The sequence below is a fragment of the Anguilla anguilla genome, chromosome 6 (genome assembly GCF_013347855.1).
Source record: "Anguilla anguilla isolate fAngAng1 chromosome 6, fAngAng1.pri, whole genome shotgun sequence".
NCBI lineage: Eukaryota > Metazoa > Chordata > Actinopteri > Anguilliformes > Anguillidae > Anguilla > Anguilla anguilla.
Window position 1 is genome coordinate 35,131,273 of NC_049206.1, and position 26,086 is coordinate 35,157,358.

Consider the following 26,086-nt stretch of genomic DNA (forward strand, 5'->3'; position numbering starts at 1 on the left):
ACTACTGGCTACCAGCCGATACTTATTCACAGAAGCTGTATTTAAAATGAATAGAATTTAATTTTGTAACACCATTTAATATCCCAGCGCACTGGCAACTTTGCTTAATGCAGCTCTAATGAGACCATTCAGTCTGTTGTAGCAGGGAAAGCAACGCTTTCTCACCCCAACGCGTTTGCTGAAGTACACAACTCCACTTGCATGTTGTTGATTCACCCCTTGCTGCTACAGAAGCTAGCTGACTACCACTGGCTACCAGCCGATACTTATTCACAGAAGCTGTATTTAAAATGAAATGCATCTATTTTAACACATATTTCTCGCCTCGTTTTCGTTCTTGGAAATTGGGCTCGGCTAACACGTAATAGGCTACTCTGTCTATGAGTTGGTCTCAGAGATAAAAGATTAGACTCTGAATTACAGCCCAATTAAATGTTTTTAGTTGTGTGGTAAAAATGAGCTGAAATTCACGCAAAACCATAAGTCAATCAAATGAATCTCCCTAGCCCCGTCTTGCTTTTTTAAAATGGTGCGATCACGCAGTGTAGACGTAGGGTTTTTCCAAGACCCTCTGAACATGTCAGCTAGCTTTATGATTCGCCGTCACTCGTCACCGCATACCGCGAGTAAAACACCGAGATCTCAAGTTTTGATGAAAGGATAATTTAGCTCTGAATATATGTGTGGCAAATAAACCCGTTGCCGTGATGTTATAGCATGTACACAATACTCTGTCTCTGCTTATACTACAGAAACTGTTCGCTCTGTTCAGCACAAAGCTGACTTAGCGTTGGCGGCAACCACACTTCACAATTTCTGCAGGAATTGTCTAGTTGCACATATTATTATTATTCTTTCCACCCATTTTTTGGACCGCTACTCCTCCCAGAGTTTTCGCACCACATACACGTACAATATGTCAAATCGAGCGGCTTCATCGGGAATGGTGTGCTATTACTTTGTGGAAAGATTGGTTGCACAGTTTTTGAAAAATTTGAATTTTTGTGGGCAATTTTTCCCCATAGGGAATGAATGGCGGAATGTTCACCCTTGTGATGTCACAATGCTCTGTCTTCTCACCCTTGTGATGTCACAATGCTCTGTCTTCTAGCAGCAGTACTCTGGTCTCTCTCTAGATTTGAACATTTCTGCCATTCATCTCTATGGTGTAAAATTGCCCACAAATTGTGCAATGCCTCATTGGACATGGTAGAGAGTACTCTATCCATTGGTGTAGATCAGCCTCACCCCCCTTCCTGATTGGCCGATGTTTGATATTTCATAACTTTTGAACCGGTTGTCATAGAGAACTATGGGTCGCGTCATTGGACTCAGTAAAGACCTAGCAACCGCCTAGAACTCCATAGCAACCCCCTAGCAAACCTCTAGCAACCACCTAGAACACCCTAGTAACGGCCTAGAACTCCATAGCAACCACCTAACAACACACTAGCAACCACCTGGACATCATAGCAAATGCCTAGCAACACCCTAGCAACCGGCTATAACGCCATAGCAACCACCTAGCAACACCATAGCAACCACCTAGAACTCCATAGCAACCACCTAGCAACACCCTAGCAACCACCTGGAACACCATACCAACCACCTAGCAACACCCTTGCAACAATCTGGAACACCATAGCAACCACCTAGCAACACCCTAGCAACAACCTGGAACACCATAACTGCCTAGCAACACCCTAGCAACCGCCTATAACTCCATAGCAACCACCTAGAATACCCTAGCAACACCCTAGCAACCACCTAGAATACCCTAGCAACACCCTAGCAACCACCTAGCAACACCCTAGCAACCACCTAGAACAGCCTAGCAACAGCCTGGAACTCCATAGCAACCACCTAGCAACAGCATAGCAACTGCCTAGAACTCTATAGCAAATACCTAGAACACCCTTGCAACCGCCTGGAAGTCCATAGCAACCATCTAGCAACACCCTAGCAACCACCTAGAACAATCTAGCAACCACCTCGCAACACCTTAGCAACCACCTGGAACACCATAGCAACCACCTAGCAACACCCAAGCAACCACATAGAATGCCTCAGCAACCACCCTGAACTCCATAGCAACTATCTAGCAACACCCTAACAACCGCCTAGAATTCCATAGCAACCACCTAACAACACACTAGCAACTACCTAGAGCACCCTAACAACTGCCTAGAGCGCCTTAGCAACCGCCTAGCAACACCCTAGCAACCGGCTATAACTCCATAACAACCACATAGCAATTCCCTAGCAACCACCTAGAACTCCATAGCAACCACCTAGCACCACCCTAGAAACTACCTGGAACACCATAGCAACCACCTAGCATCACCCTAGCAACTTCCTAGAATACCCTAGACACCACCAAGAATCACCTTAGCAACCACCTATAACTCCATTGCAACAACCTCTAACACCCTAGCAACTGCCTAGAACTCCCTAGCAGCACCCTAGCAACTACCAAGAAGACCCTTGCAACCGCTTAAAACTCCATAGCAACCACCTAACAACACCCTAGTATAACTGCCTAGAACTCCATAGCAACCACCTAGCGATACCCTTGCCACCATCTAGAACACCCTAGCTATTGCCTAGAACACCATAGCATCCACCTAGCAATTCCCTAGCAACCGTCTGGAACTCCATAGTAACCACCAAGCAACATCTTTGCAGCCGCCTAGCGCTCCATAGCAACCACCTAGCTACACCCTAGACAACACCTAAAACACTCTTGCAACCTCCTACAGCAACATAGCAACTACTTAGCATTGTTCACTCTGTTCAACAGAAAGTCGACTTTGCATTGGCGGCCACCACACTTCACAATTTCTGCAGGAATTGTCTAGTTATTATTTTATTATTTTTTTTCTCCGCTAAAAGTGTCTGAGGCTCAGCAACCGTAAGTCCTAGAGCAACCAAATTTGGCAGGTGGTGGCACTATAACAAAGGGTCATGCGTAAAAGGCCATAACTCCCACACCATACATTAGATCAACACAAAACTTCATCGACCTATGCATCTGAACGTGCTCTACAACTTTGCCTTTGGGACCACCTATGTCCGCCATATTATTTGCCCGCCATTTTGACTTTTTAGTTGGGGCGTGGAAGCTTTCTCCGCTAAAATGTCTGAGGCTCAGCAACCATAAGTTGTAGACCAACCAAATTTGGTAGTTGGGTTCCTATGGCCCCCCACTACTCAGGCACTACAAATCACCTATGTCGGCCAGGTGGTGGCGCTATAACAAAGGGTCATGTTTAAAAGTTCATAACCCCCACACCATAAGTCAGATCAACACAAAACTTCATCGACCGATGCATCTGAATGTGCTCTACAACTGTGCTATTGGGACCACCGCCATATTGTTTGCCCGCCATTTGGACTTTTATATTAGTTGGGGTGCGGAAGAGCTGGAGCTCCAAATCTAAGTGTTACGACATCTAGTAAACTTCTTTTCGGCAAGCAACATCCATAGCGACGCAAGTAATCTCACACCGTAGGGTCTAGTTTTTATCAGTGAGGGGAGGGTCTGAACGTCGGGGAAGCAATGGAAGACAATGCCAGCCAGAGTGCATGCTAGGCTACCAAAAGTTTGTTAGTAAAAGCTTTTTGAGAGGATGAATAATTACTTTTCTTTGGCATGGATCCATTTGAAGACAATATCGGGTGGGTTCGTTTAGTCTTCTTCGTTTAGAATCCGGCATTATGCTGACAGAAAATCGTATTCCGTAGCAACAAGATAAACCCGACATTAGCCTTAAGTTATGTCAATTCGGCAGTGAAAACGCTGCTCACTGAGTAACGAAATAAATGAGACAACGTTTTAAATAATGATACCATGTCATTCTACAGTCAATATCTGGGACTAAGTATTGAACTTAATATATTTAATATATTTTTCTATTGTTTAGTGTTGTAACACTATAGGCCTATGCTTATTAATATGTTCAACAGGCTTCAACTTAAAGGTTGTTAATAAACCAGGTTTTTAATAAACTGTGAATTCGAAAATGAGGTCAACCCTTTTGGACATTAGGTTTCTGATCTATGAAGGTATTTTCAGTATTGTTACAGTTACAGCATGGAAGAGCTGCAGCTGTACATACACGCCGGGCCATATATGTGTTACGACATCCCATCTAAGTGTTACGACATCCCATCTAAGTGTTACGACATAGTAAAGGCCTTCACGGGAAGTGGCCAGGACACATTCATGGCGATGTAACTAAGTCATCCGACAGCGTCTCTTAGCACAAAATTGGCGATAAGTCATCAATATTTTATACAATCATCATGATATTCAGTACTTTGGTTGCAGTAGCACTGAATGTCTGAGTTCAGTAATTTCGGCACGCTGGTGTGCCGACCACTAGGGGCTTTGCGCTAAAGGGTTCATAAATTATTAAGACCCGTGTCTGTTTTGATGTTGCTGGAACGTGAGAATCTGACTCAAAATAGCCTATCCAGAACTATATCCTTCAGGTTATTGTAAATCTTTGATTTCATTATTGGATCCTTAATATTTGTAATTTTTTTATTTATTAATTGAAGTTCCAAATTTATGGTTAAATATCTAGGTAACTGTAATCTTATGAGACTGATTTTTAATTGTGCAGTTATACTGCTTTGCCTATATAAGTGGTGTCATTTCCCCAACAACATCATGGGGATTACCAACTTCGTCTTTCATTCTTTATTGTAGTATTATAATATTCTTTTTCTTTTCTATTTTTGGTAACATAATGTTAATGCCTCCAGACATTTTTGTGATAAATAAATAAAAAAAGACACTAATAAAAATTTCAAGGACAGTTTTTGCCACCTTTAACTGATTTTCAAGGCATAAGGTCCATTTTCAAGGGCATTTTTGCCTGAGCCCCCGTTAATTTGAACCCTGTATCAAAGGCCCATTTAAGGACGGTGACAATCAATGTATTTATGATCATTTTGTGAAGAACAGCTACAGTTCTGCAGTTCACATTGTTGCATTTTCAATCTGTAGAAACATGTTGTCATACTCTACAGTGAAAGGCTGAAATGTATTTGTCCATTCTCCATTTACAAATGGGCTTTCTCTGTGAAATTCTGCAAGTCAAGGAACACTAGACATAATAAATGTGGTGCGACTGAAACGTGTGTGAGCCTTGTGCCAGTTTTTGACTGTGTCTGTGTATGCAATTATTAGTCATTCATATGCAGCCTATTCTCAGATCTGTTATGGAAATTGGTTTTTTTTTTGTTTTTTTTTCTTCGAAGAAGCAACAATCCTAGAGAGCCATGGGATAGATGTCCAGAGCCCAGGAGGCCACTCCAACAGTGACGATATTGATGGCAACGATTACTCTGAGCAGGTTGCTGCTACCTGGGTTATTTCGGCTTTCCATTTTCACAGTGCAGTGCACATCTAACTGCAGTTCAAATTCGCACATATTAATATTATGAGGAGGGGGTACTGTCTTGGTGTGACAGTTTAAATAAGGTGCAATATATTTAGCACTATTTTATTCTGACTAGCCCATACAAATGAGTGTCCATATTAGCTGGCTGTGACTGTCTCATTCTCCTTCCTGCATTCATTAGAATTGTATTCTCAATGTTATGCATAACGGCCAACAGCGACTTTCCAATCTATTTCAGGGCTGCGATGTCCCCTATTTTGAAAAGAGACCTCTGCCTAGACCCTTTGGTTTCTACAGACTTGAACCCTCGTCACCAACACAGGTATATGCTATGGGATTAGGTATTTGTTAAAGTATTATCTTTCAAATTCTTTTCTGGAAAGATCGTACTGTAAAAAAAAAAAACACTTCAAATATTATGGCACAATGGTATAATGTAATTTATCTGATTTACCAATTTTGATTGGTTACCTTATGCAGAAAGCAAACTGCAGTATATAGGCAAGCATCAGTTATTTTACATTATGGGTATGTAATGATTTTTTCAATGTATTACAGACCATGGTCAAATTCAAATACATATTTGTATTTGAAAATGTAGTTAAATACATATTTGAAGTATTTTCAAATACATTTACACAGGCAATACTAATAATAATGTATTTGATTTTTTTTAATTATTTTTATTTTATTTTATTTTAATTTCCCAAATAGTATTTAAAAAATACATTCCTGGGAAACCAAATACTTTTTAAAATATAATTTACAAAATTTACAAAATACAAATAAAATTTAATATTTTGAAATATTTCAGTGATAGACAACAAATGACCAAGCCAGCAACAATGTAGGCTTCATGCTGAAGGGGGGTATTCCAGAGTTCTTTGTACAATCTTTGTGAGTGGTTCTCGTGATGTCAGCAAGTTATAATACTGAGGGCACTCCAGGGGAAATACTAGGGGCTAGGGGGTTGGATTTGGATTATGGGCAAGGGTAGCAATGTTGGCAATTTAAAAGAACCCATGCACTGCCTCTAACAGACAGTAGCCAAAATGCCCGTACATGTCTTTGTATGAGGGGGTGACGGCAAACTCTGACTTCTTGATAAACTACTTGTTTATTTGTACTCATGCAATCTTTTTAAAGTTAAATATTTTACTGTATTCCATTTTTTTTTCTATTGTCAAAGTGTTCAACAGCCATTTGTACAGTTCCATCTTTTACATTTTGTATGGTTATACACTGATAAAAATTGAATTCAGCCATGCATATTCACTTCCAATTAACAATGTAATTTGGTACCTTTGGACTGGGGCTGTCAGCAGCCACTTGACACGTTCTTATCAAAATACTGTCTAATTAGACAAAATGCTCAACTTTCAGAGCTGATAAGTTCCTGCATCTCCATTGCTTTTCAAGTCTTTCAGCAGTTTGGTACAATTGCTCATGTTGCACCACTGTTCTTCTAATGTGAAAGTATTTTCAAATAATTCCATTAAATCAACATGTGAAGTGGAGGCATGTGAAGTGGTTCCAGACTAACTGTACTCTCCCCTCCACCCACAGGATGATAGCATCAGCCACAGTGACCATCAGGACCCCATTTCCCTAGCCGTGGAGATGGCCGCTGTCAACCACACTATTCTGGCCCTGTCAAGGCCAGGGGCCGTCTCTGGGGACATCAAGACAGAGGCTCTGGAAGATGACTGAGGGGTGGGGCAGGGGGATGAAGAGGGCATGTTTGGAGCAGCAGGGGAAAGGGACAAGCATGTGACTGTGGGTACATTTGGTTGCAGTGGAGGCATTAAATAATGACCAAAACTACATGTAATCTGTAGATTTTAGAAACCTGTTTTGAATTTACCCCCATCCCCTGCCTGACCTTCCACTTCCCTACCATCACCTTCCTCCATAGAGCCCCTACCTGCGCCCAGGTTTTTTCTTTTATTAGCTTGTTTATTTAAATACAAATCTCACCCAGATGCCAGCCCTCTCCTTGTGTGACACTAGGAGATACAAACCACGTTTGGGGCAGTAGAGTTCATGGTCTCCCTGTCCCTACTTCCTGTAGCTGTGTTCCTAAAGCCTGTGTGTGCACAATGCTGGGGGCCTCTCCTAGTCAGTCTTGTCACAGCGCTTGTCAAAGGGCAAGGTGAGTGAACTGTTCAGTTTTGGTTAAGAACAATCTTGGGTATGGCAGCCTGTGAAGACATATTAGAGGAGATAATTGTTGGATTTTCATCCAACAGGTTTGAAGTGAGTCCAAGATGAGAGATTTCAAAAATCTGTTTTGTTTTGTATGTTAGCTGTATTCTCAATACAAAATGAAGAGATGTGTTTGATGTAGGAATTGGATTCCCTGGCCTTCTTCCAAAATGACAAAGTTGACTTTAATAAGTGTAGGCTAAAACGTGCAGATGGAAAAAAGACTGTACAAACATGCAGCTGGTTGGATTGCATCATGAAGAGGTCAGATTTCAGTGCATGGTCCTATTTTGATCAATTTTGTGGGTATGTGTGTTCAGCATAAGAGTTGCAGTACATTTACATTTTGAGGATGCCAACTCAAAGTGTTAGATGCAATAGTTGTGTTGTAGTATGATGAAGGCGCTGGTAGTGGTAGAAAATATCTGTCCTCCCCCTTTGTGCAAGTCAGGGGGCAACATTTTTCTAATCTCCTCCGATCTGCATTATGTAAAATTTACATATGGTATATACTGGCTGCAAGTTTTCAGCACCAAGGCTTTAACTTCAGGTTGATCCTTCTACAATAGTACAGCTTTCTACAGTGCCTGAACAAAGGTTATGTGTTCTCCTTTTTAATTACGTTAAAAAGTGAAAAAGTTCAGTGCTTTTATAAGTCTCGTTGACGATTGTAAAATATGATTAAAATGTAACTAAGGTGTTATTAGCAGTGGTATAATTCCCTATCTAATCATTGCCCCACACTTCTCTGCTATATATATATATATTGTCCCTAGTTGAAGATGACATATGGTTGTGATTTCAGTATGTGAGTGTTGTCTGGCAGCCATCCCAAGGATCAGTTCTTACTAGTGCGCCAGGGGCCCTGTGTGTCCCTGTAGTTTTGGAGTCTGTTCAGGGGTGCTGTGTTCCCTTGTAGTCTACTAGTTTCCTTGAGCAGACTGAGGAATTATAACATGTCCATGTTCAGGAGAGCAAAGCTCAGCTTGGCATAAGAGAAAGAATGGACTGATGCAAAGTTGTCAAATCTATATAAACTTAGCCAGACAGATGTCTTAATTGGTGTGATAGGTATATTGCAATGGATGGGGAGTTTTTTTATAAGACTGAATGTGATGCACACCAATATACACTTTCGGACAATGTACACACTTAAAATGGTAATGTAGGCTAAAACTGTTATGGGAAAAAAAAAAATTATCTATAGCTTATATATAATGTATGTCATTGTATGCTTATGAACGCAACATGTCATAGCACATGCAGTGCCTCAGAAGCCAGATATTTGTGAAGCCGTATTGACATTTTCGTTTCTATTCTCTATTCTGTTGTTGAATCACAATGCTAGATGGATTTAAAAGTCAGTTGAATTTACACTCACCAAACACTTTATTAGGTACACCTGTTAACTGCTCGTTAGCGCAAATATCTAATCAGCTAATCACGTGGCAGCAACTCAATGCATTTAGGCACGTAGACATGGTCAAGACGATCTGCTGAAGTTCATACCAGGCATCCAGAATGGGGAAGAAAGGTAAGTATTTCAGAAATTGCTGATCTGCTGGGATTTTCACGCACAACCATGCCTATGGTTTACAGAGAATGGCCCGAAAAGAGACAATATCCAGTTTGCGGCAGTTCATTGAGCAAAAATGTTGTTGATGTTCAGAGGAGAATGGCCAAACTTGTTCGGGCTGATAGAAAAGCAACAGCAATCAAATAACCACTCGTTACAACCGAGGAATGCAGAAGAGCATCTCTGAACACACAACACGTCGAACCTTGAAGCAGATGGGCTAGAGCAGAAGAAGACCACACCTGGTGCCACTGTGTACCTAATAAAGTGGCCGGTGAGTGTATATGTTTACCACTGATGAGATAAACCAAATAATCTGGTCTTAAATGTAAGAACAGGTAAGTATTGAGTGTCGGTGACTGTGTGTGTGTATCTGAATTAGTCACAAGAAAGACATGCTTCAGTGATGACCCGGCAACGCAATTGCAGGCTTAGTTTCAAAGGTCATGTCAAAATTTCAAGCTATTTCATATCCTTTCAATTTGTAATAAAATTGTTTAGCTCATAGTATTGTAAAAGTAAATATATATATATATATATATATATATATATATATTCCGGTCATGAGTTTTGGGGTACTCAAGGTCAACTCATGGAGATTAATCTCAATCTGTTTTGGACTAAGAAAATGGGACGGTAATACCAACTTCAAATTGGTGCAAACTTTTGCCATGATATCTCCCCTTCCCCCTCTGTCTCTTCCTAGAAAATTTTTAAAGCAAGATATACGGACCGTGTGATTCTGAAGGGGGTGCTTTGCATCTTGTTTTCTAGGGTTCAGGGCTCACATTCCTGAGTGTCCACCTGTCCTTGTTACATTATATGGAGAATGCAAGAAAGTTCTTTAAAAAAACGTACCGAATTGAAAAAGTTCTACTGTATATCTTTGTATCTGCTATATCAGAATATAGTGCCTTTATTGGACAGTAGACTGTTCTGAAATTAATCTAGTATATATAAATAAACTTTTTGTACAGTTTCTTTAAGAAAACTTTTTTTTTTACTTGTGTTTATTTTAGTATTGTACGCAATAGAGAATAAAGGTATATCAATGACAAACAGTTTTTCCTTTTTTGTCAAGTATTTTGCTTCTGTATAGATATTTTCAATGGATGACAGTCCTCAACATGGAATAGAATAATTACCTCAACATGACAATTTCTCATTTACCAGATATTTTTAAGCGCTTGCAATTGAGACTGTAAATATTGGAGAAAACGTTTATTTTCACAGTGCCGTCGGTTTTAATTGTCGTTCAATGCACACAGCAGACTCGTGGTTGATACGCTTTCATTGCACTAAAGTCTAGCCAATTCAATTAAATTATTTGTGGTTATTTCCTTTGGTACTAATGTTATTTTCTGAAATGCAAAGATTGCTGGAGAATGACACATGGACAGTAGTGTCTATTCAGGAATACTGTTTATGAAAATTTTCTTTTACCATATATAAAATGTGTATTCAGTCGTTGCAACAAGAGAAAGGCAACAATAGTCGAGAAACGGGTACTCTGAACACTAAACTCTGAAATAAAACAGGAATTTTGCAAAAATAATACCATGTCATTCTACTATCAATTGTCGCTTCTCCATCGACCAGCACGGCACGGTATAGGACGGCAAGCATTTATATCCAACCAGTGCCCTGTTGCCTGGTGCGCTTCTCCGTTACACAACAGACCCGTGAAGGTAGGAGGAATCATGAGAGGAGTAAACCAGAATGAAGTGTCCTAAGTGTGTAATAATAAACTTATGTATTTCTATACTTCGTATGTTTTCTTGTACGGGGTTGGGATGGGAACATTGCCAAAACGTCACCACGATTTGGCAATGTTCCTTTTGTCATCACTGTTACATGCAGCACATAAACTATTACACTACTAACTAACATTACAAAATATGAATGTTCATTTCAGAACAAAGCTATTAACTCAATGGAATCCAATGCAACCCTACAATTACTTGCTGGTAATACCCATGAATTTCTACAAAGTAGTTGAGGAGTTCGAGGCATTTCAGCTGATATCAAATTCTCAGGCTAGAATAATGCATTGTCGACTTGAGACCAATGTTAGTTTGCAGTTAGAATGCAGTAGTCAGATGTTACATGAAGCATATTCAAAGTTGGCGAAGATGCACCAGAACTCACTAAATGACATATAGTGGTAGTTAAATTACAACACAATAGCAGTGAAAAAGCATCTGCAGGTATAAAAATAATAAATGATAATACGAATGTTTAACAACTTACACAGTTAAAAACAACCTCATTTAGAAGTGAACAGTGAATGTGCATATAACTGGTAAGAACAAGCATCTTCATACTTCAATGTGATAAACACAATCAGACAGAAGCAATTGGTAGGTCTGAACAATTATTGTTATGTAAACCATCAACGATCATTCTATTAGTTTAAGTCGTCTGTTGTTTTATCATCAATCTTTCAAACACACACTCTGCAACTGCTTAGAGACAGTTTTTTCACAGGTAGAGACAGCTGGCCATATAGGCCACATAGGCCCTGTTCTGACCTGTACTAACCTGTACTTTGTATAAATATCTTGAGCCTAGATTCAGTCAAGAGGGATAATCAGTTCACACATGGCATCAGAATGCGTCTCCACGTCTCGAATGACGTGATCGGATCTCACTTCAAGACTCAAAGATTGAAAAAACTTTATCTGTAATATCAAATAGTGTTAGAAAATTCTTAGGTTAGGGGATCAAAAACAATAAAAGCTTGTGTATATTGAGCGGGGGTTCAATATGCAAATACACATGATATCAGTTTGCAAAGACCAAATGCGTTGTTGTTCCTAACAGGCGGAAAGCATCAATGCACTGCCTGTGCCTAGTCTGCCGGAAATTAAAAGTACATTCTTATTTGTAAGTTTTTCAATCTATGTCGTTTTATAAGGGTGCTGAATCGATTAAAATATTTAATTGCGATTAATCGCACATTTCTTATCTGTTTATAATGAACCATAAAGAGATATTTGTCAAGCGTTTAATACTCTAACCAAGATGGGAGTGGACAAATTTGCTTGCTTTATGCAAATTTATGTTTATTTATTATTGAAAATCAATTATCAACTCAAACAATGACAAATATTGTCCAGAAACCCTCAAAGGTACTGCATTTAGCATAACATAATATGCTCAAATCATAACATGGCAATCTCAAGCCCAACTGGCAACAACTGATGGACATATTGACCTGCTAAATTTAACAATACTTAGTAATATGAGTACTAACAAAATGTGGTTTGTCCAACATTACGCTCATTAACATTCCCTGTATTCTTAAGCATTAACACAAAAACGATGGACCTCAATGCATCGCAACAAGACACATTGTACAACAGATAGCCTTCGCTAAATTTTCCATTACTCAAAGATCATTCCCTGGATCCCTCACACTTCTAAAGCAAATACACACACTGTAATTGTTTCCAAATTAAAGAAAAATAAAGGCTCACAAAAACATCCCCTTCTACAATGTGGGATCAAATACAGGATGATACAAAATAAAACAAACAATAAAAAAGTGAGCAGGAAACAGTGGAAAGGGATTATAATACAGAACTAGGAATTGAACTAGGATATTGCAGTTATGCTATACTTCCATTTCTTTGTATACAACAGTTAGGCTGTTTCTTTGCACCGAGCCAGTAAACAGAAAAGCCTGTTTAAATTGTCGGATGACAGGGCAGCTCCCTTCTTCTGAACAGTATGCCCAGACAATGAACAACTGCGTTCGCGCTTTTGTACTCGAGAAAACATGGATTCCCATTGAAAACTCTGCTTTATTTTATTGTTAAGGAGTACATTACATGAGTAAATAGAGTGACACTGCGAAACTAGGCTGCAGTAGTACTGATAGGTGTTATATCATTTGCAGCATTCATTTCTGAGCAGAATAACGTTTCTAGCTTGCGAAAACAATTTCACATATCGCTATAAAGAATGGGAAACATAAACGACACTAACGCATATCACATAATCACACACCAATGTGTCCATTTCTTGGACCAAAATAAACATTTGGACAAATGTCAATGTTATTGTTTTAGATGATTGTAAAAATGTCAAGTAGCTAAGAGCTCAACTTGCCTGTGCTTACTTGTATGGCAAACTGTCTTAAATGTTATTCTAAGATGCATTTAAAATGTCGATAAAGCCTTAAATTTATCTTCACTGTAGTTCACTGCTTGAAAAAGACAAAAAAACTCAGCACTATTAATTTTGAAATCATTGGTCTATGGTTATTACTGTCCTTAAACTACCCTTCACCCTTTGTATGTTTTTGTATCTAGTTTTGTATGTTTGTCATCTTCTGTACCTTAATTATGCATGCACATATTGTCTACCTTGAAATGTAAATTGAGCCTGATCTCAGTGGTATTCTATACAATGACAATAAAGGCTTTTTATTCTATTTGGGTTTGATATGTGTACATTTTTTATTGTATTGTATTTTATTTCTTTGAAAATAAATTTTGAAGATATGAATAACATAATCAATGGCATTTCATTGGTAGGATAGCATGCAGATCAAAATTAAAACACCATGATATACCTTATTTTAATTCACAAAATCTAAATGTATGGTCAGGGTTTAGTAAGTCAGTGACCAATCCGCAACGTTGTGGAAAGGTAATAACTTAATAAAGAAGTTTAAACAACGTGTCAACGACGTTAATCTATAACATTACGGCGGATGACTGCCAGGCAACGGAATCACAACATCGGGGTAAGGTTATTCTATTACATTGTCAAACGTAAAGTTGTAAGGACGTATCCACAACATTGTTTTGCGACGTCGCAGTGACGAGCCGCTGGTCTTACGTTTTACGTTAATACCACATAAATTGAGACATTACACGGACGTTACGAGACCAATAGAGGACGTTAGTAGTAAGTCGCCACAACCACATATTGTTAGTAGGGATATGCGAGTTGCATACATTGACATATTATTGTCTGAAGTGTCTTTAGTGATGAGAGCCATGTAGTGACTGATGGAAGAACCCAACTTGGTTATGCAAGCTCATTCTCAAAGTGGTCCAGGGGAAAAATGTCACTTTTAGTATTTGTAAGGTTAATAAGCGTTTTGGTAGACTTATCTGCAGGTAGGAGTCTTCTTTGCTGTTGATCGATACTAAATAAGTGACCTTACGTGAGAATGTGGAAGTAGTAGAACCGGAACAGCATCTTTGCATATGATACAGTTTTTTTGATTGCAAGACACATTTGAAATTATGCTCCATTTCCCAAAACTCTAAACACAAATGCATAACTGCAACTCATCATCACAAACTTCAAACTTCCATGTCAAAACCAAACTCTCCACTCAGAACCATGTAATCTTACATCTAAACCAAACTTTGCCTTCAGACATCACACAAAAGTCATCAAATACACATGCACTACAAAATAGCCACTGGTGAGATCAATTCAAAACACTACCGTAAAAACCTGTTACTGCAATGAATAATGGCGCTTATGGTTTTCCCCCAGAACAACCTCTTTTCATGATGAACACGATATAAAGACACAACACATGTATAAATTTGCAAAAAATTTTAATTCCTCGTACTGTAGTAAAATAAACTGAAATTGAGTGAAAAAGTTAATGTTCTATAAAAATATGCAACTAATACATAAAGAACGTAGAATGCAGTAAAATAATTTCCATGTATTTACCAATATAAACCAATGAAAAAAAACAGTTTGTACATAAAGAAAGAAATCACATTCATTCTGCCTCAGCATCCCTTCCCTGGTCTGGGTCAGGCCAAAGATTCTCATCAACATCACATCAATATTAGCCCCAGCCAGGTAGCGGGGGAAAAAACCCCTTACATGTCTTATCCACCCCTGGAGAGCCTCAACTGTAATATCTAAACAAGCCTCCTCCATCGCCTAGACGAGGTGAACATGAATGTAGGGGTCTCGGTCTTAGACCTTCCACTGCCACGTCAAAAAACTCCTCTATGAGGTTTAGGAAAGGAGAATATGCAGGTAGAAAGATTTTGCTGAATCTTGGGTTGTTCGTGAACCAGTCACGAACTAGAGCAGCCCGGTGGAAACTGACATTGTCCCAAATGACAACATAGCATGGCTGCTCTGGTTGTGCTGGCTCCCTCTGGTCAAGTCGGTAATCATGATCTCGCGGACCATCGAGGAAAGGCAGAAGATGCATGGTGTTGTATGGACCAAGGGTGGCATGGCGGTGGAGGACCCCTCGGTAGCTGATGGTGGCACACATGGTCAAATTCCCTCCTTGCTGGCCAGGGACATTCACAATGGCCCGGTGGCCAATTATGTTCCTCCCCCTTCTCCTCCTTTTGGTAAGATTACAGTAAATCCTGCTTCATCAAAAAAGATGAGTTCATGAGGAGTGTCTCTGGCATCAATATCAAAGATTCTCTACAAAAGAGATGAAACTCAGTACAGTAATGACTACTCCGAAACACATTGCTATAGTAAATTGGTTTGCGGCTGCATATTTTCAAACATGGCGGTTAATGGCGGAAAATAAATACAAAAAAATGCTGCGAGTACTCAACCAATCAGAAATGTTCAGCGCTGCAAGCTCCACCCAAAAGGTTCCTGTACTTTCGGAAAGTACTACTCCCCGAGCAGGAACTTTTTGGGGGTTAAAATAAAGCCCCAGGAACTAAATTTAGACCCTAGTTCCTGCGGTGGAAACGCACTGAGTTCCTCAAAAGCTTCCTAGTTCCGGAGGTAAAGTTCCTGCGGCTTAGATTGGTGGATGAAAACCCACCCTGTAGTTCATAAATCATGTTGTGTTTTCCAGGTTCGCAGATTTGCATAGCAATTGGCTGTCAGGTACCAGTGTCAGTACTCTGTGGAGTGGACCCAGACATGGGTCCACGCCACATGGCCGGGAAGAACTTGTTCACATCCTTGGAAAGGCACCCCGTTCTCCATCCGTACGCCTCAGGTCGAGAGCCTCTCAGTATCAACCTCATTCAATCCAAAAAAATGTCTCTGACTATTTCAGTAATCTGGCATTGATTTTGGACCGCCACCGCCCATGATGTATGGATGTGACCAGTACCACCATGGTCCAGGTGCCCGACATTGTCATCGTCAGCAGTGGGAGAAAGCAGGTGGGGGCGATAACCTCTGCAGAGAGGGGAACACTGGTTACCATGGCAATGGCTGTTAATGCCCAGAGTAACAGCACTTGCCACAATTTGTGTTCCCTCGAAAGAAGTTCTATGACCACTTCCATCTTCACTGATGCAGATTTCTCCCGGGCTTTCGTAACCGACCGCCCTGCACCTCCTGCCCCAGAACCTGATGCAGCACCAGAGCCATGTTGGCTCTTCACAGATGGAGGCGAACACCACTCCTGTGCGTGGCTCTGTCTCTCCTGGCCACAGTGGGGAGACACAATTCCAAGTCCATCAGCTTATGGAATACACTGAGCCAGGTAACAGTCTTCTCTCCAAAGAAGTCTTCAGCTTTGTGGCAGTTAGGCCTTTCCCTAAGGCTGGGCCAAGGAAAACCCACACCATCCGGAGAAAGCGAAGGGCAACCGCCATCCTGACTGACACGCCAGTGAAGCGTGCCCTGGAGGAGGACAAGACAGCAAAACTCAAAGTCAGGCAGACCAATATAAATCAAAAGGGCAGCAAAAGGGCAGACACAGATGAATGTGATACAGAGTGCCTCGGCTGTGAGGAGGACTTTGCATCGTCCAGGCCAGGGGAGGTGTGGGTGCAGTGCCTGTTCTGTGAGAGTTGGGCACATGATGTATGAACAGAAGAATCCGAACATTACATTTGCCAACACTGTGACATAGCTACTTTTACAGTGTTGTTGTAATGTTTTTTACTCGTTGTTGGTTCCTGGCTCGGGCAACCTACTGTAAAATATAAACAATAAATATATATTCTAGGTGGTTGCTATGGTGTTCTAGGCAGTTGCGATGGTGTACTAGGTGGTTGCTAGGGTGTTGCTAGTTGGTTGCTATGGAGTTATAGGCAGTTTCTAAGGTGTTGCTAGGTGGTTGCTAGGGTGTTGCTAGATGATTGATATAAAGTTCTAAGCGATGTTAGGGTGTTAAGTGGTTGCTACAGAGTTTTAGGTGGTTGCTAGTGAGTTGCCAGTTGGTTGCTATGGAGTTCCAGGTGGCTGCTAGGGTGTTGCTAGGTGGTTGCTATGGAGTTCTAGGCAGTTGCTAGGGTGTTGCTAGGTGGGTGCTATGAAGTTGTGGGTGGTTGCTAGGGTGGTTAGATGGTTGATATGGCGATATAGGTGGTTTCTAAGGTGTTGCTAGGTTTTTGCTATGGAGTTATAGACGGTTATTAGCATGTTCTAGGTGTGTTGCTAGGGTGTTGGTGGATGCAATGGATTAGTGGGCAGTTGCTAAGGTGTTACTACGTGGTTGCTACGGTGTTCTAGGCAGTTGCTAGGGTGTTACTAGGTAGTTGCAATGGTGATCCAGGTGGTTGCTAGGTGGTTGCTATGGAGTTCTAGGCGTTTGATAGCAACGCCCAATGTTGTTCAAGGCAGTTGCTTGGGTATTACAGCTGGTTACTAGGGCGTTGTAAGGTTATTGCGATGGAGTAATTGGCAGTTGCTAGGGTGTTCTACGTGGTCACTAGGGTGTTGCTATGTTCTGGGTGGTTGCTAGGTGGTTGCTAGGGTAATCTAGGTGGCTGCTAAGGAGTTATATGCAGTTACTAAGGTGTTGCTAGGTAGATGCTGTGGGGTTCTAAACAGTTGCTAGGGTGTTACTATGTGGTTGCCATGGAGTACTAGGTGGTTGCTAGGGTGTTCTTGGTGGTTACTAAGGTGCTGCTAGGTGGTTGCTAAGGAGTTCTAGGCGGTTGATAGGGCATTGCTAGGTGGTTGCTATGTTGTTCTAAGCAGTTTATATGGAGTTCTAGGTGGTTACTATGGTGTTGCTAGGTGGTTGCTAGGGTGCTCTAGGAGGCTGCTAGTGTGTTGCTAGGTGGTTGCTATGCAGTTCTAGGTGGTTGTTAGGGTATTCTAAGTGGTTGCTAGGGTGTTGCTAGGTGGCTGCTATTGAGTTTTAGGTGGTTGCTAGGGTGTTGCTAGGTGGTTGCTTTGGAGTTCTAGGAGGCTACTAGGGTGTTTTGGGTGGTTGCTAGGTTTCTACCGAGTCCAATGAGGCATCTCACAATGCTCTATGATAAGCAGTGCTAAAGGTATGAAATATCAAACATCGACCAATCAGAAAAGGGGGCATGGCTAACCTACACCAATGGACAAAGTACTCTCTACCAAGACCAATGAGGCATCCCACAATTTGTGGGAAATTTTTCAGAGATGAATGGCCGAATGTTCAAATCTAGAGAGAGACCAGAGTACTGCTGCTAGAAGACAGAGCACTGTGACATCACAAGGGTGAGAAGACAGAACTTTGTGACATCAAAAGGGTGAACATTCTGCCATTCATTCTCTAAGGGGAAAAATTCCCCAAAAAAAGTGGAATTTCTCTGGCATAGAAAAGTGGAATTTTATCCCCATAGAGAATGAATGGGTGAACATATTCTGCCATTCATTCTCTATGGGGATAAATTACCGACTAATATTCAAATTTTTCAAAAACCGTACAACAAAACTTTTCACAAAGTAATAGCACAACATTCCCGATGGTGGTTGCTATGAAGGTCTAAGCAGTTGCTAGGGTGTTCTAGGTGGTTGATAAGGAGCTCTAGACAGTTGCTAGGGTGTTCTTGGTGGTTGCTATGGTGATGCAAGGTGGATGCTATGGAGTGCTAGGCAGTTGCTATGGTGTTCAAGGTGGTTGCTATGGAGTTCTAGGCGGTTGCTAGGATGTTGCTAGGTGGTTTTTAAGGAGTTCAAGGTGGTTGCTAGGGTGTTGCTAGGTGGTTGCTATAAAGATCTAGGCATCCCACAATTTGTGGGCAATTTTGCCCCATAGAGATGAATGCCAAATGTCCAAAGCCAGAGAGAGACCAGAGTACAGCTGCTAGAAGATAGAGCATTGTGACATCACAAGGGTGAGAAGACAGAGCATTGTAACATCACAAGGATGAACATTCCACCATTCATTCTCTAAGGGGTAAAATTCCCCAAAAAAAGTGGAATTTCTCAAAAACCGTGTACCGAAACTTCCACAAAGTAATAGCACACCATTCCCGATCAAGCCGCTCGATTTGACATATTGCACGTGTATGTGGGGTGAAAACTCTGGGAGGAGTAGCAGTTCAAAAAATGGGTGGAATAATAATAATAAACTAGACAATTCCTGCAGAAATTGTGAAGTGAGGTTGCCGCCAATGCAAAGTCGACTTTCTGCTGAACAGAGTGAACAGTGGTAGGTAGTTGCTATGATGTTCTGGTGGTGACTATGGTGTTTTAGGTGGTGTCTAGGGTGTTGCTAGGTGGTTGCTATGGAGTTTGAGGCGGTTGCTAGGGTATTGCTGGGTGGTTCTATGGAGTTCTAGGCGGTTGCTATGGAATTCTAGGCGGTTGCTAGGGTGTTCTAGGTGGTTGCTCTGGAGTTCTAGGCAGTTGCTAGGTGGTTGATATGGTGTTCCAGGTGGTTGCTAGGGTGGTGCTAGGTGGTTGCTGTGGAGTTCCAGATGGTTGCTATGGAGCTCAGGGTGGTTGCTAGGGCATTGCTAGGTGGTTGCTAGGGTATTTTAAGTGGTTGCTAGGTGGTTGCTAGGTGGTTGCTAGCATATTCTAGGTGGTTGCTAGGAGTTTGCTATGGAGTTATAGGCGGTTGCTAGGGAGTTGCTAGGCAGTGATTATGGTGTTCCAGGTGGTTGCTAGGGTGTTGCTAGGTGGTTGCTACGGTATTCCAGGTGGTTGCTAGGGTGTTGCTAGGTGGATGCTATGGAGTTCTAGGTGGTTACTAGGGTGTTGCTAGGTGGTTGCTATGGAGTTCTAGGTGGTTACTAGGGTGTTGCTAGGTGGTTGCTATGGAGTTCTAGGCAGTTGCTATGGTGTTACAGTTGGTTGCTAGTGTGTTGTTAGGTGGTTACTAGGGTGTTCTAGGTGGTTGCTAGGTCTTTACTGAGTCCAATGACGCGACCCATAATTCTCTATGACAAACGGTTCAAAAGTTATGAAATATCAAACATCAACCAATCAGGAAAGGGGGCGAGGTTAATCTACACCAATGGACAAAGGACTCTCTAACAAGTCCAATGAGGCATCCCACAATTTATGGGCAATTTTGACCCATAGAGATGAATGGCAGAATGTTCAAATCTAGAGAGAGACCAGAGTACTGCTGCTAGAAAACAGAGCATTGTGACATCACAAGGGTCAGAAGACAGCATTGTGACATCACAAGGGTGAACGTTCCGCCATTCATTCCCTATGGGGAAAAATTGCCCACAAAAATTCAAATTTTTCAAAAACCGTGCAACCAATCATTCCACAAAGTAATAGCATTCCATTCCCGATGAAGCTGCTCGATTTGACATATTGCACGTGTATGTGGTGCGAAAACTCTGGGAGGAGTAGCTGTCCAAAAAATGGGTGGAAAGAATAATAATAACTAGACAATTCCTGCAGAAATTGTGAAGTGTGGTTGCCGCCAATGCAAAGTCGACTTTCTGCTGAACAGAGTGAACAGTGGTAGGGGGTTGCTATGATGTTTGAGGCAGTTGCTATGGTGTTGCTAGGTGGTTTCTTTGGAGTTATAGCTGGTTGCTAGGGTGTTGCTAGTTTGTTGCTATGGAGTTCTAGGTGGTTGCTAGGGTGTTGCTAGGTGGTTGCTATGGAGTTCTAGGCGGTTGCTTGGGTGTTGCTAGGTGGTTGCTATGGAGTTCTAGGTGGTTGCTAGGGTGTTGCTAGGGGGTTGCTAGGGTATTCTAAGTGGTTGCTAGGATGTTGCTAGGTGGTTGCTATGGTGTTGCTAGGTGGTTGCTATGGAGTTCTAGGCGGTTGCTAGGGTGTTGCTAGGTGGATGCTATGGAGTTCTAGGTGGTTGCTAGGGTGTTGCTAAGGGGTTGCTAGGGTATTCTAAGTGGTTGCTAGGATGTTGCAAGGTGGTTGCTATGGAGTTATAGGCGGTTGCTAGGGTGTTGCCAGGCTGTTGTTATGGTGTTCCAGGTTGTTGCTAGGGTGTTGCTAGGTGGTTGCTATGGAGTTCTAGGTGGTTGCTAGGGTGTAGCCAGGCATTTGCTACGGTTTTCCTGGTGGTTGCTAGTTTGTTGTTAGGTGGTTGCTATGGAGTTCTAGGGGGTTGCTAGGATGTTGCTAGGTGGTTGCTATGGAGTTCTAGGCCGTTGCTAGGGTGTTGCTAGGTGGTTGCTATGGAGTTCTAGGTGGTTGCTAGGGTGTTGCTAGGTGGTTGCTATGGAGTTCTAGGCGGTTGCTATGGTGTTGCTAGGTGGTTGCTATGGAGTTCTAGGCGGTTGCTAGGGTGTTGCTAGGTGGTTGCTATGGAGTTCTAGGCGGTTGCTATGGTGTTGCAAGGTGGTTGCTATGGAATTCAAGGCGGTTGCTAGGGTGTTGCTAGGTGGTTGCTATGGAGTTCTAGGTGGTTGCTAGGGTGTTGCTAGGTCGTTGCTATGGTGTTCCATGTGGTTGCTAGGGTGTTGCTAGGCAGTTGTTATGGTGTTCCAGATTGTTGCTAGGGTGTTGCTAGGTGGTTGCTATGGTGTTCCAGGTGGTTGCTAGGGTGTTGCTAGGCGGTTGCTAGGGTATTCAAAGTGGTTGCTAGGATGTTGCTAGGTGGTTGCTATGGAGTTTTAGGTGGTTGCTCGGGTGTTGCTAGGCAGTTGTTATGGTGTTCCAGGTGGTTGCTAGGGTGTTGCTAGGTCGTTGCTATGGTGTTCCATGTGGTTGCTAGGGTGTTGCTAGGCAGTTGTTATGGTGTTCAAGATTGTTCCTAGGGTGTTGCTAGGTGGTTGCTATGGTATTCCAGGTGGTTGCTAGGGTGTTGCTAAGTGGTTGCTATGGTGTTCTAGGTGGTTACTATGGTGTTGCTAGGTGGTTGCTATGGCGTTATAGCCGGTTGCTAGGGTGTTGCCAGGCATTTGCTATGGTGTTCCAGGTGTTTGCTAGTGTGTTGTTAGGTGGTTGCTATGGAGTTCTAGGCAGTTGCTAGGGTGTTCTAGGTGGTTGCTAGGGTGTTGCTAGGGGTTTGCTATTGAGTTCTAGGCGGTTGCTAGGTCTTTACTGAGTCCAATGACGCGACCCATAGTTCTCTATGACAAACGGTTCAAAAGTTATGAAATATCAAACATCGGCCAATCAGGAAGGGGGGCAAGGCTGATCTACACCAATGGACAAAGGACTCTCTACTATGTCCAATGAGGCATTGTACAATTTGTGGGCAATTTTTCCCCATAGAGATGAATGGCAGAATGTTCAAATCTAGAGAGAGACCAGAGTACTGCTGCTAGAAGACAGGGCATTGTGACATCACAAGGGTGAGAAGACAGAGCATTGTGACATCACAAGGGTGAACATTCCGCCATTCATTCCCTATGGGGAAAAATTGCCTACAAAAATTCAAATTTTTCAAAAACCGTGCAACCGATCTTTCCACAAAGTAATAGCACACCATTCCCGATCAAGCCGCTCGATTTGACATATTGCACGTGTATGTGGTGCGAAAACTCTGGGAGGAGTAGCGGTCCAAAAAACAGGCGGAAAAAATAATAATAATAACTAGACAATTCCTGCAGAAATTGTGAAGTGTGGTTGCCGCCAACGCAAAGTCCACTTTGTGCTGAACGGAGCGAACAGTTTCTGTAGCATGAGCAGAGACATAGTATGGTATACATGATATAACATCACGGCAACGAGTTCATTTCCAACACACGTATTCAGAGCTAAATTAACCCTTCATCAATACTTGAGATCAGTGTTTCACTCACGGTATGCTGTGACGAGTGACGGCGAATCACAAAGCTAGCTGGCCAGTTCAGAGGGTCTTGGAAAAACCCTATATCTACACTGCGCGACGCACCATTTTAAAAAGCAAGACAGGTCTAGGGAGATTAATTTGATTGATTGATGGTTTTACATTAAGTTCAGCTCATTTTTACCATTCAACTAAAAACATTTAACTGGGCTGCAATTCAGAGTTTAATCTGTTACCTTAGATACCAACTCTGGGTCCCCAGATTGCGAGGCAAAAGACTTAACCACTGGACTATGCCACAAAATATATTACAAATAGAGTATACATAGACATTTAAACTGAACACAAAACACTTTTCTTAAATTATTAGAAAACAAAACTATCATTTTGATGTCGTTACTAAGCCGGACACCATTTTGATGGTGTCGGGGGCAATAGTAACACAGCGTTACAATTGCCCCCAACTATGCCACCCATGACACAAGCTACCCTACTGGCTAGAAACAACGAAGCTAACATTTGACAAAGATATCAAATGTTAGACAACAGAATTGTCATCAAAACTAGACAGATTTAAATTTATAGACATTAAAGGTTAAAACAGTATGAGGAAAATACTGTAGATGAAAAAAATTACTTTCATACCTCAAAAATGAGTCTTGGCAGAAAAACTTTGAGAAGTATGAGACATCAGTTTGTCCTTTGGCAGGCAGAGAGGGATCATCACAGACCATGTGCATAATGAGTTTCATGGTTCTGTCTCGTTTCTGATTGGTGCAATTTGAGATGTTACAATTGAACCCTGTTACAATTGCCCCCGGTCTCCCCTATTCGCTCTTTGTTAGCACTAGCATGCAAATACGCACAGTCTGGCTTGTTTGAAAATTCGTTTATTCAGTAGCTGAGAGCATAAGCTTTCTAACCAGGTATAACAGCACGTCTATTTTTGTTTTTTTAATATCGTTTTTTTAGGTCAACCGAAAGCTATGTCATCATGTCATAGAACGTATTCGCTCTTTGTTAGCACTAGCATGCAAATACGCAAAGTCTGGCTTGTTTGAAAATTCGTTTATTCAGTAGCTGAGAGCATAAGCCTTCTAACCAGGTATAACAGCACGTCTATTTTTGTTTTTTTAATATCGTTTTTTTAGGTCAACCGAAAGCTATGTCATCATGTCATAGAACGTATTCGCTCTTTGTTAGCACTAGCATGCAAATACGCACAGTCTGGCTTGTTTGAAAATTCGTTTATTCAGTAGCTGAGAGCATAAGCTTTCTAACCAGGTATAACAGCACGTCTATTTTTGTTTTTTTAATATCGTTTTTTTAGGTCAACCGAAAGCTATGTCATCATGTCATAGAACGTATTCGCTCTTTGTTAGCACTAGCATGCAAATACGCAAAGTCTGGCTTGTTTGAAAATTCGTTTATTCAGTAGCTGAGAGCATAAGCCTTCTAACCAGGTATAACAGCACGTCTATTTTTGTTTTTTTAATATCGTTTTTTTAGGTCAACCGAAAGCTATGTCATCATGTCATAGAACGTATTCGCTCTTTGTTAGCACTAGCATGCAAATACGCACAGTCTGGCTTGTTTGAAAATTCGTTTATTCAGTAGCTGAGAGCATAAGCTTTCTAACCAGGTATAACAGCACGTCTATTTTTGTTTTTTTAATATCGTTTTTTTAGGTCAACCGAAAGCTATGTCATCATGTCATAGAACGTATTCGCTCTTTGTTAGCACTAGCATGCAAATACGCAAAGTCTGGCTTGTTTGAAAATTCGTTTATTCTGTAGCTGAGAGCATAAGCCTTCTAACCAGGTATAACAGCACGTCTATTTTTGTTTTTTTAATATCGTTTTTTTAGGTCAACCGAAAGCTATGTCATCATGTCATAGAACGTATTCGCTCTTTGTTAGCACTAGCATGCAAATACGCAAAGTCTGGCTTTTTTGAAAATTCGTTTATTCAGTAGCTGAGAGCATAAGCCTTCTAACCAGGTATAACAGCACGTCTATTTTTGTTTTTTTAATATCGTTTTTTTAGGTCAACCGAAAGCTATGTCATCATGTCATAGAACGTATTCGCTCTTTGTTAGCACTAGCATGCAAATACGCAAAGTCTGGCTTGTTTGAAAATTCGTTTATTCAGTAGCTGAGAGCATAAGCCTTCTAACCAGGTATAACAGCACGTCTATTTTTGTTTTTTTAATATCGTTTTTTTTAGGTCAACCGAAAGCTATGTCATCATGTCATAGAACGTATTCGCTCTTTGTTAGCACTAGCATGCAAATACGCAAAGTCTGGCTTATTTGAAAATTCGTTTATTCAGTAGCTGAGAGCATAAGCTTTCTAACCAGGTATAACAGCACGTCTATTTTTGTTTTTTTAATATCGTTTTTTTAGGTCAACCGAAAGCTATGTCATCATGTCATAGAATGTATTCGCTCTTTGTTAGCACTAGCATGCAAATACGCAAAGTCTGGCTTGTTTGAAAATTCGTTTATTCAGTAGCTGAGAGCATAAGCTTTCTAACCAGGTATAACAGCACGTCTATTTTTGGTTTTTTAATATCGTTTTTTTTAGGTCAACCGAAAGTGCTCTCATTATCGCATTAAATCCATTCACTGTTTGTTAGCACTAGCATTCTAAGACGCTGCATGTGACGAAACGTCGTCAACGAATTTGCGTAATATCTTGTGAAATACTATTATTATTGAGGACTTCTGGGTATGCCTAAGCCATATGTTTGTTGATATACCTAGCTGACAGCGTTTTCATTTGTAATTTTTCAGTTGGAATACCGTTTTACCCTTCACTTCCGCAATCAGCTATGTCCTATCCTGCCCGCTGAGACCACAGATCTGACCGCATCACGTGCGCAAAGCCGACCAATGCTGTAACTTCACCGTTCGCATATGAATGACGTCACCTTCTCCATTCATCTCTATGGGGAAAAATTGGGCATAAAAATTAATATTTCTCAAAAACCGTGCAAGCAATCTTTCCACAAAGTAATAGCGCTCTATTCCCGATC

At 41.3% G+C, this 26,086-nt stretch overlaps 1 protein-coding gene across 2 annotated transcripts in view; it reads left to right on the top strand.

The window, feature by feature from the left end:
* hmbox1b (homeobox containing 1 b) overlaps window positions 1-10,251 on the top strand; it is a 194,803-nt gene extending 184,552 nt beyond the window's left edge. The window contains exons 8-10 of one of the 2 annotated variants that reach the window (XM_035421490.1): window positions 5,269-5,363; window positions 5,650-5,733; window positions 6,978-10,251. In XM_035421490.1, the coding sequence (XP_035277381.1) occupies window positions 5,269-5,363; window positions 5,650-5,733; window positions 6,978-7,121 (323 nt within the window). In that variant the 3' untranslated portion in view covers window positions 7,122-10,251. The remainder of the gene's footprint in view (window positions 1-5,268; window positions 5,364-5,649; window positions 5,734-6,977) is intronic. The other variant, XM_035421491.1, reaches the window with a different exon arrangement.
* Window positions 10,252-26,086: the final 15,835 nt, after the last annotated feature.